The sequence below is a fragment of the Sinohyriopsis cumingii genome, chromosome 6 (genome assembly GCF_028554795.1).
Source record: "Sinohyriopsis cumingii isolate HCF-2022 chromosome 6, ASM2855479v2, whole genome shotgun sequence".
Lineage (NCBI taxonomy): Eukaryota > Metazoa > Mollusca > Bivalvia > Unionida > Unionidae > Sinohyriopsis > Sinohyriopsis cumingii.
In genome coordinates this window covers 108531793-108549808 of record NC_142966.1, presented here as the reverse complement: position 1 = coordinate 108549808, position 18016 = coordinate 108531793, and the positions used below count along the sequence as shown (strand labels likewise).

At 40.7% G+C, this 18016-nt stretch overlaps 1 protein-coding gene across 5 annotated transcripts in view; it reads left to right on the top strand.

Annotated features, from left to right (window-relative positions):
- LOC149797684 (uncharacterized) overlaps positions 1-18016 on the top strand; it is a 113576-nt gene that overhangs the window by 45700 nt on the left and 49860 nt on the right. For 2 of the 5 annotated variants that reach the window (XM_089962602.1, XM_089962600.1), the window contains exons 3-4: positions 12137-12223; positions 16289-16414. In XM_089962602.1, coding sequence (XP_089818728.1) covers positions 12137-12223; positions 16289-16414 — 213 coding nt within the window. Of the gene's footprint in view, positions 1-10740; positions 11668-12136; positions 12224-14155; positions 14369-16288; positions 16415-18016 lie in introns of those variants that run through there. The other 3 variants (XM_089962601.1, XM_089962604.1, XM_089962603.1) reach the window with 3 other exon arrangements.

The window sequence follows — 18016 nt, the reverse complement described above, 5'->3', positions numbered from 1 at the left end:
GTGCGGTAAGATGTCGATGTACTTCAGAGTGTGGTGATGCGTAAAATATTTCCACATGCGTTCTTTCAAAGTGCGTTGAAAACGTTCCACGATGCTGGCTTTGGTTTCGGGATTCTCGGTGGTAAAAAAATGAATGTCACGTTTCTTTAATTCTTTTTGGAAAGCTTGGTTCAGAAATTCGGTACCTTTGTCCGTTTGCCATCGAAGAGGGTGACGACCGCTTTGTTTCAACACCCGTTGCAGGGCTCGCACTAACTCGCTGCTCGATTTGGAAGTCAAGGGTACGACCCAAGCAAATTTGGAAAAGACGTCTATGACACAAAACAAATATTTGTAGCCACGATTGTAGCTGGCCAAATGAGAGACATCGGCTAAATCGGCTTGCCATTGATGATCGATGCCTTCCACTCGGGTGCGACTTCTGGCAAACTTGCGTCGAATGGGTTTGTGTAAAGTGTAGGTAGCTTGTTCTTGTAACCATCGTTGCACTTGAGGTAAACGGAGACTTTTCAGTCGCGTTTTGGCAGCACGATACAATTTTTGAACTCCTGCGTAACCTGCAGGATGGGAGGGATCGTAGTAAATGCTGGCTAAGACTTTTTCCATTTTTTTGTGTTGGTTGGTGTGTTAATAAGGCACCCACTCTTGGAGGAGGCTACTCTTTTTCTCTTGGGGTATTTTCTTGGATTGCAATGCTTTGCGTGTGCGACCGGCAATATTTGTTGAAGAGGAGGAGGATGTCTGAGCGGGGGATATCGGTTCTTGTTTCACTTCTGTCTTCACTTCTGTCTTCACTTTCTTTTTCTCTTGTGATGAAGAAGGGGTGGCCATCATCTTTTTAATCCATCCAATTCTGGAGGTAGGTGGTGTTGTTAACTTGCGTACTTTTTCTGGTGGAGTTTGAAACCCTTCTTCTTCTTCTTCTTTTCCTTTTTCTGTCTTGGTCACTGGTACTGGTGGTACTGGTACTGGTACTGGTGATGGTGCTGGACTTTTTCATCAAGGTCTTAAAATCTTTCAGAGTGGGTAGAGCTGTTTCGTCTATAGCTTTCTGGTGAAAGAGTTGCAGTCGTTGCAAGAGTTGACCGTACTTTTGCGATTTTTCTGTTTCGGACAAATCTTGGCGATCCATCAAGGACTGCAATTCGTGTTGTAACTGGGACATCTCGCTCAAATGGGGATTGGGAGGTAAATGCGGGGTGTGTTGTTCTTGCCACCGATGGTATTCCATCCATCGTTTGTAAGGCACTAAAGGTAGTTTTCGTCCTTCCATGGGGTTGTCAGGGGTCGATTCTGAGATCTTGGAACTTCCGAGGCCTTTTTATCTTGCTCCCACCAGTCCTCCCAACATGGTTCCCAAGACTCCTTTCAGTATGGGGCCTAACAAGAGAGGTAAAATACCTCCACGTTGCACTAACATCTTCTTTTTTTGACGAATGGGAATTTTCTTTTGAACCATTTGGCGAAGAACGTGACGATGTTTGCCTAAGCATTGTTTCTGGTGTTTGGACAAAGGGATCGTGCCTTTCAAAACGTTCAAACAACATTCGCACACGGTATCGATGACCTCTTTGGAGGCCGTTTGAATGAGTTTTTTTCGTAGGGGTGGAGAAGCTTTGGACAGGACAGATAACATGTCCCCATGTTTGGCTAAACGTGGTGGCAGTCCTTTCCTTTTCTTTCCTTGGGGTTTTCTGGAGGGTGACATCTTTGAGTCTTCAGGAGCACCAAAAAACACTGATACCCGACTTGGTCACAGGCCTTTTTTATACTGGAACGCGTCGCCACTGATTGTCTTGACGTCGTATTAGTTTGAGGACAGGCATGACACGTCGTGCAGGGGTACGTAACGGACTAAATCGAGCCAGTTCTTGCTTGGACAAATCCAGTAGACCTTGTAACATGCCCGATCTTTCTTGGACTTTGATTTTGGGAGAAGGTACTTTGTGAGCAGCAGCCACTGCCACTAAATTGGAAGGTCCTGCCACTGGGGAAGTTCTTTTGGGGGTCATCAACGGAGAAGTTCTTGGTGTGATCAACGTCTCCAAGTACTCTTCAGTTCTGGGTGTCATTAACGGAGAAGTGGACAAACGTGAGGCTGCCGGAGACGCAGTCACCGCCGTGGCAGGTCGTGGTTTGCGAGTGTAAGGTTGCGTCCTGGCCGAAGTGCCTCTCTTGCGACTAGTTTTCTGTGGACTTTTCTTTTTCTGGGGACTTTTTCTCTGTTTCTTTTTCTGGGGGCTTCTTTTCTTTTTCCGGGGTGGTGGTGGTGGTGTCTGGTCAGAGGAGGGCCCTGCCACTGGAGAAGTTCTCCTTGGGGACCTGGTCTTTTTCTTCTTGGGGCTTCGTTGGACTTTTGTCTTGGGTATAACTTTGGGGGCATTAGGATCCCATCTTAAGAGTGAGCGAATGATGACCCCTCCTAGAGTACCGCTCCCTCCAGGTTTCAAAATGATTTGTTTTTTGGTTTGAGTGTCGATGCGGGGATCGGCCAGTTGGACCAAAGCGACTTTGTTTCGATCAAAAAAGCGTTTGGTTTGATGAGGAATCTGAATGATTCCTTGGAGTAATTGACGTGCCGTCACCGTGAACCATCGTAAGACTTCTTTGAGACTAGCTTCTAAGACACGAGCTCGTGTTTGTGGATCTTTTTCTCGACTGATGCCATACAAGGCACGAATCAATTTGACGGGAAGATGCGACTGAAGGGACGTCATGTTCACACTGTGTGAGACAGACGAAAAAGGGTCTGAGGTTTTTATAGATTTTTTATGGGGAGTGAAATGAAGTCGAGGACGGAGACGTGTACAGGACAGGCCCTCCGTCTTGGCACCAGTGGTGAAACAAGTGGGTACGAAATCGCAAATCCTCGGGAGTCGTAGGTTTCAAATCGACGAGTAAATAGGCGTGTGGCGTTTGAGTGGCATCGTCGTACGCCTGAGTCAGCCAAGGCGTTCCTAACTGTTTGGCTAAGACTTGCACTTGCGATTTATCTCGAGTGCTTTTAAACAAGACCACGTAATGCGCATTGAGACTGATGGTGCTATGGGCTTTACTTTGTTGAAACAAATTTTGAGTGATGTAAACGACACTGGCATTACGGTGATGCCCTTTGCGCGTGAACCACAGTTTAATTTCTTCTTCGTCTTCTCCTAACAGGTCGTCGAAAATGACCAAATGGGTTTGACGGGAGTCAGAGACGATGCCGTCGTCTTCTTTAGGAATGCCTTCCACAAACACGATGGAATCGCCTTGACTTTCTCGCAAGAGGCTGTAAGCCGATTGCCACTCTTTGTAACACCACACGATTCGTTGAGGGGGTCGATCGATCAAATGATGTTTATGTTCGATCAAACGTTTGACGAATTCGGTTTTGCCAGAACCGCTAGGTCCAGCAATGAGCATGTTAAAGGGATGGCGAAGATACAAAGCCTCCCAACTGGCACGATCTAAGTGTTCGTCGATGACTTTGACAGTAGAGGAAGAGGGAGCAGAGACAGCAGAGGTAGCCATGGTGTGAGAAATGTCACTTGTGACACGAAAAACAAACAAGACAAGAGTTTATATACTTTTTCAGAACACGTTTATTGAATGTTTCAAACATGAATACGAAAGACAAAAATGCATAAAAGCCAAAGGCTTAAGTACAAGAATAAAAGGCACATGATAACCATGAACGTGGAATAAAGACAAGTGTCTGTACAACATGTTTTGGGTAAAGTTCTAACCAGTTCTATAGTAGGGGTAAGGTCACACAAGTGTCCTCCCGAAAGGGTCTTTCAGGCCTGTCCACGACAGTCCTGTCCTGGGTGACGGGTTCTTCTGGCACCGTCACTAACACAGGTTGAAAAGTAACTTTTTTCCTTGAATAACTCTCGTGCATACTGGGCCACCTCTTGTGTCCAAGCCTCAAAACCCTGGTCTCGGTGATGTCCAACATTTGACTCCTAACCAATCTGGTTTCTTCTTCGTCAACGACATGGTAAGTTACTTCAATGAACAATGAACTATCGATCTTGCCTAGGGTTCCTTTTCATATACAGACCAATACCGACGTGACCGTACGGTAAGGTGAAGTGATTGGGAAGTCGCACTCGCTTCTGGTATACAATTTGATAGACTTTTTCCAAGGGTCGACTGACGATGTGGTGAGTGGGTAAACGTACAATCTTGTTCGGTTGATAAGTGGTCACTTTAAAGTTTCCATCCTCTCCCGATTGCAAGGCTTCTTTCAATACCCCAAAGTTGACCACTCGACTGGTACGATGATTCAGAGTCAGTCCTTTCACTTTGCACGTCGTGTGCACCTCTCCTTGTTTGTCCCGGTATTCGTAGCCGTAATTTTTGGGACCACCACTGACGAAACTTAGAATCTTGTCGTCGGGATGCTCGTCTGTCCAGGCTCCTAAACGGTCTCCTTCGATGTCAGGGTGCTGTTGAATCGGGTGATGGATGTAAATGCAACTGTCCGTGTCAAAGTACAGGACGCGTTCTTCTAACAGTTCTAAAGCTTCGTACAATTTTAAGCGAGCATGAGCTGTCACGTAAGCCGCAATGATGACGTTTCCAAAAGGGTCGTCTTGTACAAAGTCCAGATCTTCTTCGTAATTGACCAAGATCAAATCCTCGCGAACGACGTCCACGTGTTTCATGTATTTGGTTTTGTCGTGAATCATCTGGAAGTAGCGGGAAGGTTCTGTCAAATATTCCGTCTTGGGTAAACACGGTCGTTGTGCCATTTTACCCCACAAGCAATTTAACATCACTTTGGCAAACGATCGCCTGCCTTCGTTTTTTTCGATGTGGTCTAAAGAGATGCCTTCTTGTGCGTAGTATTTCTCTTTGAATTGTATTTGGTCTTCGGGAGTGTGACACCAGGAAGGATAGCCGCTGGCTTCTTGTTTCAGTTTCAAAAAGGCATCCACGTAGTCGGCGAAAATGCCTTTCTGAGTAGGGTCACCCTTGTGGTACTGTTGTGTCTTGGGAGAGTGGCAAATTTCGTACACTTCTAACAGTTGGTATCCCATGTCCAGAGCTTTGAACAATTCCACGCTGACCCAGGTTCCCGTCAAGGCACGTTCTTCCTGGCTGTGATGGCAAGGTTGGTCCTGGTTGCACGTTTCGGCACAAGTACGGCACAAGGGAAACATCAGTTTGCCTTGACAATGGTGAGGTAAGACGGGATGGTATAGGTTCGTGGGAGGCAAAACTTTACACTTGATCAAGCCTTCGTATTGTCGAATGTTTTTCAGGTCGATGTGTTCCGTGAACAATTGCGGGTGCCCTACAGGAAAGCGACAATATTTGCACACGTAGGGATACAGCGAACACACGTCCAAGTATTTGATTTCTTCTCCTTTCTCTTCGTCGGCTTGGTACAGCAAACAGGTGGCATTGGTCCTTCCTCCGTACAAACTATCCCTCGGGTTCAGCGGGTCCATGAACTGGTAACTTTCCACGAGGCGTTTAAACTCGGGATCGGTTTTCATACGGTGATCGTACTCGTGTTCCCACATTTCCACCACTTGGTATCCTTGCTGTTCTAACTTTAGGCGTCGCTGACAAGTGTCCTGGTACAAGTCTTCCATGGTTCGTTGCAAAAACTGATTTTTAGTGCCACATCCGTGAAATAAGCAACCGTTAAACTCGTACACGATCTTGGGGTTTTCTAAGTCCCAGCCATCTACCGAATACGTTCCGATGGTCTTTTCGCCTCCTCCGTTGCGGGCATGCTGAATCCATTTGTCTTCCTTGTCGCACAAGTAATGTAACCAACGTAGGGCTTTGACCGAGTATTGACGCTTGACATAGTGGGTCGTTTGAGGACTGATGACAGCCACGGTGTTTTCAGGCATGAATCGTTGGCGGTACACTAAGGAACACGCTTTGGCAATGGTGCAAGCTTCTTTCAAAGGATCGACCCCTCCGTGTTCCATGAACAGTTCTCGAAATTTTCCACAGCAACGCCGTAAAATGTCCACGTCGGAACGACAATACTTTAACATTTCTTCCTGAAAGTCGAAAGGGTCCGAGGCGTGAGCTTGGTACCAAGCGTAGAAAGCTTCTCGTTGTTCGGTACGCGTGTTGTCGGGGTCGTAATAGTGAGCCTCAGGCAAATGGGGTAGAACAGCATGTTGATTGGCTTCCGTATTGAAAAAGTGTGGAAAGTACCCTTTAGCCATTTCTGTCATTCCAAACGTTTTAGGCATTCGGCTCAAAGGCATGGCCAAGTAACTCATCGAATCTTTAAACTGTACTTGTCCCACTTGCATGAAAATGATTTTGGCTCCGTTCAAAATCACTTTAGGACGTTCGGTGCCATGTTCCGTATAGTACCTCAAAAGAAACTATCCATCGTATCCGGAGAAATTGTGCGCCATCACCGTGGCATGACGATGACAATCTCCGTAACGTTCGATGTCCTCTTGGCTCCACGTCTTGTCGATGGGGTCTAAGACCCATTGGGCAAAATCGGCTAACGTGTTTGGTCCCCGAAAGATTTTTTCACGTCCTCCAGGAATCTTGCTGCAGTGAGGGCAATGACTGAAGATAGGTTCTTGAATGCACTTCTCGCACGCTCGATGAGCCACGCAGAAATTAGGGATGTGAATGCCAGTCTCTTGCATGCATTCGAAATCGAAAAAGATGAAATTGCCTTTCTTCTTGTGACCGTCCTCTTTCTCTGGTGGGGGTTGGTATTTTTGCACGTAACATTCGTGTTCCAAGTCCACGATGTGGTGACAAATGTGACATTTTTTCTTTCCTCGACATACGTGTGCCTTGGCATTGTTGGTACGTATGCCTTGTCTACACGTAGGGCACAATCTCAGGAGTTGACAAGCACATTTCTTCTGTGAACCTTGTGTTTTCAAATGTTGTTGGTAACAGGTAGGGCTGACAAACGTGCGCAGACAAGTCGAACAAGGCACTGGTTCTTCGCTCAGACAGGGTGGAGAGGCCAAACATCCTGGGCATTTCCATCCACAATGCTTGTGTTGCTCTCGATTATTATAACCATAGTCACATTTCTCACAGTAATATCTGTATCCCAGGAATCCAGTGATACTGGTAATGGTATCGAAATGGTCATCGTGATGATAAACATGAATGTATTTTCCGTCCTTAAAGTCTTGGCCTCGAAACAACAGAGGTCCGCGCATTTCTTGAGGGTGCACTTTCAAGGTGTAGCGTGGAGCTAGGGCATCTTGCAATTTTTGCATCTCAGGAATGCCACAGGGTGTGTCTTTGGACAGGCCAGCTTGTTGCAACAGGAGTTCTGCTTCGTTTCGTTGTTTGGTTCGGTTCGATTTTCGAATGTTCTCCCAGGTTCTTTTCCATTCTGTCGTGTCGTTCTTGTTGGCATAGGTTCGTCCCACCACGATGGCACGGGCTAAGCACATCTGGTCATGAGGATTGTGAATTTGGACAAGACTACGCTTAATGCTGCGAAGCTCGTTCACCAATGACATCTTTTTGCGTCCTGTCCCTTGAGGAAGAGAGACGTGGGCCATTTTCAGTGTGGCTTTACCATCGGTGATGTCAAACTGGTAATTAGATTGTTGTACGTGTTGAATCTTGTCCATGATTTTGGAAGGGGTTAGTTCTGCAGGTCTGCTAAACTCGATCCAAACAGGGGATTTCAAACCGTCGTGATCTATGGATAGTGTCAAGCGATCGTCTTCTTTGGGTTGACATTGTCGCTTGAGTGCGGTGAGCAAAGAATCCCACATCTCGGTGATGAACCCTTCTGCTTTCTCCAAGGGTACGTCGGCCTTGAAATCTTTAAACTTCACCGTGTAGGTGTAAGCCGTGGTTCTAAATTTTCTAGAGGAGCGCTTTTCCGTCTCTCGAATGGAATAGTATTTTTCAGGGTTGACTAAGGGTGACGAACTTGGTTTAGAGGTTTCAAATTCTGGTTCACTCATGTCCTCTTCAAAATCACTGGCATGAATCTGTGCCAAGATTTCAGCCCTGGTACGAGGCGATAGATCACGTTTCTGCCTCTTACTTTCTTCTTCTTCTTTCTTCTCGAATGAATGGGATCGTTTCATCTTGAGTGCAAAACGTCAAATGACTCAAGTTTAAGCACCATAGACTAATTTATAGTCTTGGCAAACCAGCGTATATAAAAAGGGTGTGTGTCTTGTCCTTTCACTATTCATTTCACTCTCAAGCTGAGCACAACGATGGAAGAGACTACCCAGATGGAACGTTTCGTCAGAGCTTTGCGAGGGGTCATTAGAAAATTCTCTTCAGACCAGCCGACGGACTACTCTCCTTCCTTTCGAGATAAAAGTCAAGATACTTGCTATATCTGTCAGAAGAAAGGGCATTGGTCTTCAGAGTGTCCAGACCGTCAAAAAAGAACAAAAACAGGGGCTAAAAAAGACAAAAGTCAAGATACCTGTTATTATTGTAAAGAAAAAGGACATTGGTCTCCAGATTGCCCAAAAAAGAAACAAGAGGAGTCAGAAGAAAAGAAGGATTCTTCAAAAGAAGAGAGGGATTCTTCGGAAGAAGAGAGGGATTCTTCAGAGGAAGAAGAGGAAGAAAGAAGACAATTCTATTTAAAAGAGGCAAAGAAACAGGAGAAGAAAAGAAAAAGGGAAGAAAATGAGGAAAAAACGGTGAAGAAATTCAAAAAACAGAGAGACTAAATAATGAAAAAGAAGAAGTGTACGAACTTTTTAAAGTGTTCTGTGGTGAATTGTGAATTGGATTGTAAAAAAATGGATAAAAGAATACATGAATGATATAAGGTAAGTGTCTTTGAGTTTTGATTTTAAAATAAGAAGCTACACTCACGCACTCATACACAGACACGTACTATAAGGGTAAAATGGGTGGGTTTATTTTTGAGTTATTGGCAAATTGAAATTGTATTTCTTTTCGAGAAATGTGGGTGGCCCTGAAAAGGGCCTTTTTTCTTTATGGTGTAGGAGTGAGTTTAACCAATCAACTTTAACTGCCTTAAGCCTTTGCCACGGCCAAGGCCTACTTCTGATGATTGGGTTGAAATCACTAAGGGTGGTACGACAGGCTTAGTCACAGGGTTGGCGTGTTTAGCTCGGGAAGGTCGTATTCTCTTCGGTCGTGATAAAGAAGTCTGATACATTTGTTTCAGACTTCTTAACTCCGCTAAAATGTCCAACAGTACCGTAGCCGTTTGATTTTCACCCTCTTGTTTCTTTGCTGCTACTTCTTCTTGCTGTTGTTGCTGTTGTTTTTTTTCTTACCTCTTCTTGTTGCTGTTGCTGTTGCTGTAGGAGAAAAGCTTGTTCCGCTTCCTTTTGTCGTTGCATAAATTTCTCCAATTCTTCTTTCTGTCTCTGTCTAAAATTCTCCACTTGCGGTAATGAAGAAGGTAACGAAGGTTCCGGAACAAATTCTTGCGAGGTAAGAAAATCCACAAAATCCCAATGTACCTCTTCTGAAAGTAAGTCCGGGTTCCCTTGGGCAGTCTCCCCTGCTGGTGCACCCCAATGGATCGTTTTCTGAGTTTCCGTCATGCTGAATCACTGTCGCATAGATTGACTGCACACAAGCGCTAGCGAATCTATATAGACCAACTGACGTCACAGACTACTCTCTTCGGATTGGATGCGGGCTGACTGAATTTTGTAACGCGTGTTTGGATTGGTGAATGAACTCAATCCGTTTCAATCCTGCCTCTACCTATAAATAAGCGCAGTTCAGTGCATTGATTCACCTGTTCTCGTCGCTTCAAGATGTGGACCGATGTGCAATCTTCTACGCTTGTGTCTTCCATGATGTTCCGGACGGACATACCCATGTATGTCCGATCCAAGTGGGCCGTTGTCCACAGGACAAACACCAGCCTGTGGATACGTAGGATCTACGTAGAAAGACAAGGATGCCTGAAAAAAGTGCTGATTTACGGACCAACAGTGAGACGTAGCCTAAGGACAAGAAGAAGACCAATGCGGTACCATTTATGTTAATGAATACATTAACATAAACCCAAAGGCCCTTTTCAGGGCCAGCCATATTTCTCGAAAAGAGATAGCCTTTCCATTGCCTACCCCTTTTCTAAATTTAAATTTAAATTTAAATTTAAAAAAACTTTTAAAAAAAAAAAATCCCATATTCAATTCCCCTTGTCCCTAGACAAACCCAAACTATATTCCGATGTTAATTTCCCTTGTCCCTAGACAGACCCAAACTCTATGTTAAATTCCCATTGTCCCTAAAGTGGCCCAGCGTTTTTCTCCATGTTAAATTTCCATTGTCCCTAGAGTTGCCCAGGGGTGTTTTTAATGCTAAGTCCCATTGTCCCTATGGTGGCCCACTTAACTACTTTTATCATTCACTCTATCTCACATTTCTGACATCTCTCTCTCTCCTAAATTTCTGCCGTAACTGCACAGCTCCAGCCCAAACATTAGTCAGTACTCAGTGATATATGCCTCGCTAGACGGTTTCCACGCGTTACTATTACCATGTGGTGATGCTGCTTTACACGCATGCGTAGGCAGTTCAAATCTGAGGTCAACAGCTGAATGAATACACAGGTGTTCTGTTCTGACAGGGATTTATGCTAAAAAAATTGAGTGTTCTAAAGGATTTAACGCAGTGGATCATTAGAAGAGTGATTATTCTTACCGTCTGGATACAAAGGTTAGTCTAAATAAATTTATTAATTAATAGCGCGCGGTCCGATCATCCGCCGATACACCGGCGGAGGCTTCAGCACAATTAGTGCATAACACCGTTAGTCTCCGCCGACAGTGGAAAAAAAAAAAAAAAAAAAAAAAAAACCAAAGAAAAAAGGTGGAAAACAATTTGTTGGTCTAGTGGGACACGATGCTAGACGTCTGCAGCATGATGCCCTTTGCAAGACACCACTATCATCAGTCACTGCAAATATCGGAGCGATATGACTGAACAATTGTTAAATCTACCTTAAAAATCCAAATCACACACACACACACACACACACACACACATAGTTGGAACCCTATATATCTTATGATAACATTAGAGTGAGAAACCAGTGTGCATGTGTTTTCTTTGTATTAGGCAGTTGTAATCTAGCCGTTAAAGTAGTTAGACCAAACCTGTGTTTTGTGTTATTTAGCAAAACATAACATTCACAATATCTGCGTGAGTAATGGCAAATTCTGAATTTACAAGTCGCCAGGTTCGCTTAATTGTCAGATAACGTCATAGGTACCGCACAATATGTTTAACCTGCATTGCATTACTATCTCAGGGTGAACAAGTACTTATTACTAATCGGACTGCACAAACAAGTGCCAGCACTGTGTAATCAATGAACTACGGAAAACAGAAATAGTACCGTTCCCCATTCGTATGTCACGTGCTTCGCTTTGTACCTTTTGATATAATTAAGCAGACGATGTTTATAATATGGAGTGATTTACAGCTGGGGGTCCAGCTGGGAGTTTAGTATGAACAAGTTATCAATATATTTCGCAAACGTCAAAATCAAACAACAGCGTATCGTATTGGAAAAGGTCAAGGTTTCTTTGTGGCAAATAAGATTACACTTTTTAACAGGCCAGATCGGCAACTCACTCATAATACGAGAGTTGCCTGAGTTTGACTGAGATGGTCCACAAAGGTTGTACGATCGAAGTATGCAATCCGTGACGACCAATAGGCTACATTTTAACGTCATTGCGGGTAATATTTCTCCAGCGCATTATATATATATATATATATATATATATATATATATATATATATATATATATATATATATATATATATATATATATGACATTTAATTCTCATTTTAAATCGCGTTCATTGCTATGCCAGGTGAATTAATGAATATATAGCATTGTACTAGGTCTACCATAAGTGTTCTTTACAGAATATGCGAGAATGACTCCAAAAATTTCAGATTTCTACAGGAATTACCATGTTTACTGCTGTCTACTATAAACTATATCTCTAGCTGAAATCATATTCTGTATCAAAAATAAGTTAACTCGTTTGTTATGAACGTTTGCAGTTCCCATTTTTTTTAAAAATATCTTTTGAAGCGTTTTTCTTTTTTGTTTCATAGTCAGAAAACTAGTACGGCATACTTATTTGAATATGTTCAAATCGACTATAGTAGATGGCACATATTTATTCTTACTTACAGAACAGCATGCTAGAGAAGCCGATGATAGACAGAAAGATTTGGAGAATAATGTTAACATTTTGCAGGACGAAATTAAACGACTTCATGGTATTTATACATATTTTGGATACCATTTTAGAAGTAGATTACCATAAGGCAAAATGATCTTATCGTATGACTCTGCACCAGGCATGTGTTGTTTAACATATGTCAACTGGCACCTGTCAACATTTGATATTTAAAACTTCTAAAATGCACTAAACAAGATTCATCCGAAATCAGCAGGGAGCATACTGGCATTAAAGACTTTCAATTTGGTACAAAGTATACTCAGGGCCGGCGCCAGATCCGGCCAGACTATCTGGCGCCCTAGGCAAGGTTAGATTCTGGCGCCCCCCCCCCCCCCCCCCGCCCCGGAAAATATCAATTTCCAAATTTATAAACAATAAAAAAAAAAAAAATTAAAAATGCGCCCCCTGAAATCAGCGCCCTAGGCGGCTGCCTAGTTTGCCTATATGGTAGCGCCGGCCCTGAGCATACTGTTCCACTGTAAATTATAGCCACCACTACTTAAATTAGGAAAAAAGAAAAATATTTAAATGGCCACTCATTAACTTCAGAACAATTCGACTACCTTTGACAGAAGCCATTTGGATACACTTTAAACGAATTCTTCTCACAAACTGCTGGACTCAACCAAATGGAAGAGAGCATCATGATCTGAAGGGCTGACAGTAAATTTTACATAGTGTAAAAAATATGCTATCGAGAAATACAATAAAATTCCTACTGCTTCAAAACTGCTCAGAGAGCTGAACCAAATTTGATAGAAAGCATTCAGACACGAAGCGCATTCAAGATTGTGCAACATTATACAAACTATCAATGAAATATGAAAACCATTGTAACGAATCTAGACAACCAATCAAGATAATTTAACTAATTATGACCAAAATCATTATGTGGTGAAGAAATTTCAGTTGTTTGTAAATTTTTCATGATACGCTATTACGTATGTATTATTAATAATAGAAAGAAGTAAAAACTAACATTGATTCAAGCAGCCTTATTTCCAAACTCGACATATTTGGACAATTTTGACAAAAGGAGTATCCTGATATAAATGTTTTTAAATCTTAGAAAAATAAAATATCTCTGGGTGACATCAACTTTTGAACGAAGATGCAAAAGATGAATAAATCTTAAAATAATATTTTTTTATCATATGCCAACAATAGCATGAAAAAAATTATACAAAAGCCTCATACTGGTCACGAACTGCTCCTGCATTTGGTATATCAAATTGTGATCCGCCCATGGCGTAATAATCAGCATGTGTAAACATTCTAAGGGACGTCTGCAGTTGATTCTAGATCAATGATGAATTTTCACACATTGATCATTAGTGACGTATGAAAATAACGATAAAAAGTATTAATAATCCTCGTTTTCTAAATTAATTTATTGTGGTACACATTTTCATCACAATCCTTTCTGATTTCTGTTCCCCCTCTCCTCTCATCATAACGGAGAAACTACGCAGAAATGTGGAGTGAGAGACAAAAGAAATTTGGGCTGGATTTAAACCTTGAAATAGAAATTACACCAAGTAGCCTACAAGAATATATGGTTCGTCGTAACGATACGTGTGCACTTTCCTTGGGATTTATCTACAGTGTTTATCAATGATACGAAGTTGCAAACCACGTCGACATTATACAGTAAATTCCTCGGTTACGCTGTACACAGACTGCCATGTGTTTAATGTTTTGCTTTTGTTGCTGTTTCTTAAACATACTATAATGCTCTAAAAATCGAGTATTATTAATTAAATATGAAAATGTCCAAAGCTCAAGCTCTCTCTCTCTCTCTCTCTCTCTCTCTCTCTCTCTCTCTCTCATCGTAGCCCCAGGGGCTCGTTACAAAGAAAATTTGGAGTATCCGTCCATGATTCAAGGGATGGGGGGCGGGGGTCTAGCCTGTACCAATACAGCACAAGGGAAGACACCGATCCGCACCCATCGGTAGTTCCAACACTGCTAGTTTACCCTAATTGCGTCTTCTAATTTCCAACTTAAGCCAGTCGTAATCAAGAATAGTTCAGTTTTCAAAACAGCTCGACACACTTCGTTCAGTTTGTGACATAATGGAGAAAATGCAATAATTGTTCGCCGATTTGGACGTTTGGACAAATGCCGGCTAGATGTGCCGTTTTGCATTCGGATAGTCGCGGATTTCAACATTGACCGAAAGGTAAGATCCGAACAACATAGAGTCCGCATTATATATCGTTATTGTACACTGTGATGGGTTTTAATTTTGGTGACAAAATCAAATATTGATTTTGGTAAATTTGGTGCTGATTGCTGCTTACATTGTTGCGCAGTGCGTTGCTAACTCCTGAAACATTCTTATTGTTTGAAAATAATGTCAATACTTATATACTGCCGACTCTAGGTGTATCATTGATATGGCGTACATTCCATACATATATTTTATTTATATCACATACAAATACACATATTTGCACTTTGAATGGAGTTACGAAGTGCTCCTGGCAACTGTGTATTGACCGAGTTATTCACAATCACATATGCAAATTGATGAGTTGATTGTTTTCTTTTTCAGTTTCTAATTTTATTCACATTTATTAAATCAATATACGATACACCAATGATTTAAACCTGAAATATGTTGGGTTTTTTTAATGAAGAAAATAGTGCACTGTAAACACTGTTAGATTCTTATACACTAAATTGTACTGTAAGGCACTCGCGTACTGGCGTATGAAAATTAGCGTGGAATAGAAACGAAGTGAAATGACGAACCAATAAGAGGTTATTAAAATATTTTAATATATTGACAGTTCATCTAAGTCATTTTTCTGCTTTAATTAACATTTCTAACGACTATACAATTCTCTCTCTCTCTCTCTCTCTCTCTCTCTCTCTCTCTCTCTATATATATATATATATATATATATATATATATATATATATATATATATATGAAAAATCTATGATCTTCAGCTAAATAACAGTAAAGACCGAAAACCAACAAGTTTTGTAAAATTCTACAGATAAGTTATTCCCCACAATTCAATGTGAAAATTTAAAAAGAACGTACAGTATTGTGAATGAAATCCCACATATCCCTATTCATAGGGCCAGATACACAAGCGAAAATCCCCACCTCGTATTTTCATGGATTTTATCTAGCTACGATAATCCAGAGAGAGAGAGAGAGAGACCATTTGGCCATTTTTATATTTAATAATTAATAATCGATATTTAGAACATTATTATAGGTTTAAGAAACAACAACAAATGATTAAAACACAATACAGTATGTGCGCCTCGTAACCGACAAATTTAACATGAGGCCCAGTGTGTATCGACTGGCGGTTGCAACTATGTATCATTTATATTATGAACACTGTAGATAGATCCCAAGGAAAGCATAAACATACCGTTACCACGTACCAGATTAATGTAGGTTACTTGGTACAAGTTCAGTTTTAATGTTTTCGTCCAGCACAATATATTTTTCTCTCTCACTCCAGATTTCTGCTTATTACATAAGAGGGAAATGGAAAAAAGAAAGGATTCCGATGAAATTGTGTACTATTTTAATATCATTTAGAAACAGGGACTATTAATACTTTTTATCGTTATTTTGATATGTCATTTATGATTAATGAATGAGTAGAAATTCGTCATTGATCTATAGGCCTGCGGTTGAAGGAATCTTTATATATTCGTATTATTGCGCCATGGGCGAATCACATTGGTATATCAATTTGCTTTATACCAACACTTTAAATGTCATGTAATTTTTAATGTATATATATATATATATATATATATATATATATATGGGGTAGGTGTGTTTGTGTGTAAAGTATGAAAAAAATAATAATTTTAAAATGCACATCATCTATATATGTTCAAATATATTACACTAACAATGATACATTATTCACATACGGTAATTCTTAACTGTATAATTTCCATTTGTAAGGAGAGAATTTAAATTTTGTCATATCTGGAATTCATCAAATAAAAAGGTAATGATTTTTGCAATGTTTTACACTTATTTCACAATATGTAGGACTTGCTTCAAACTAACATATATTAAAGAATATTTGAATAATTTCTTCTTACTTCAACTCAGATGACATGTTCTCGAAAGAACGGTGTTTCAAGAAAGAAAAAAGCGATTTGAGCCAGAAACTTTCAAGTGCACAAGCAGAGATCAGAAAGAAAGATCAACTCTTGAAAGAGACAAAGAATAAATTAGGTAATTGGTTTGAATCCTGGAAATTTAGATGTTGCTTACAATGTTCATTATTTTTATAAATACCGTAAAAAGAGTTTAGCATAGCCGTCATCTTGGTACTCAAAGTGAGGCGAAATTCTAGATAAAAGACAGCTTTAACAAACGCTGTAGGATAATTTTAATGGAATTCATATTTTCCTTTATACATATTTATGTAGTTAACGCAACATTAAGTTGAATATCGTACAAGATATTACAAGTACAGGAATATGAATAGGATTACATCTTAATTACGAGTTGCTTTGTATGGAATATACGCATGCGCTGACACTTTTACTTTGATATCATGCCGGGAATTTTCTCTTTCTCTCCACTAATGTAGAAGCGGCATAGAGTGTCACTGTTGTTAGTAAAACTAAATTGCGTGGTGTTAATGTTCCATGAATATATTTTTAACTTTACCTAGTCCATGTTAGCTGGAACTGAAAATTTGCAATCACTTCTCAGCCGTCAGCAGTAGCGACGGCGCAGACAATGTATTCCTAAAGTTTCGGATTTTGCGAAGTTTTGTTTTATCCATTTTTCTTGTGCTTATATGTCACAAACACCATGTTGGAATTTGTTTATACTTCGGATAAATCGGTATAAAAGTTAGAGAAATCATATTATGACATGCTCCCTCAGGTTTTTAACATGTGTTCAAAGCCGCCGTTGAACACATATGTTATGTATATTTATATTTTTTGTAACTCAAAGTACATGAATTTTATTTCGTTTTCGTAATTTTTATTCATAGTTGTAAACTGTATAGAATATATGTTATTAATTGTACTTGACATGACTTTGCTAAGAACGCAAATTGCGTAGAATTTATAAATAGATGTTTACGTACGTGTTGACATATTTCATCATGTGATCTAGTGTGATCTAGTGACTGATCAAGCTCAAATTGCCGGCAAGTCCGCATCATCTGGTGCTTTCCAAATCGTTCTTAATAATTAATGATTGGTCGGCGTTTCAGTAGTTTCTTCCTTCTCTCTCTCTTCCTAGCCTGTTCGGTTCATCAACCTCTTGGTTGCAGACTGCTCTTTTCACACAGAGCAGTACAGTATGAAGTTATTTTCCATTAAAAACTAAAAAGATAGGACCCAGCCTAAATACGTGTTAGTTTTTTTTCCTCCTGGGTTCAAACAATATTCCCACTCACTGTTGTCCAGATATCGTCTTTCCAACTTCAGCAGAACTAGCTATGGTCATTCGCAGAATAATACACACCATAATAACATGAATGTATGTCGTGTCGCATTCTAATTGAGACCATGTCATAATTAACCCTCACCGATGCTATTACTGCCCCGATGTAGCTATAAATTACCAGCTGAGCTATTCCAGTCGGCACACATTGCTCAGTTGTCTGTTCAAGAGAATTCACAACTTAGTTACGCTCGAATTAATGGACCTCGCTCCTATCCTAACTAAATTATTTTGCTAATTAGCGATTCATTGACATAAATTTCCAGTCGTAGAAAAATATATTCTTTTTATGCCTTAATGAAAAGCATGAACTATTTATGATACAATATATTTAAGACAGATAATTTACTCCTCACAATTCGTGTCAAA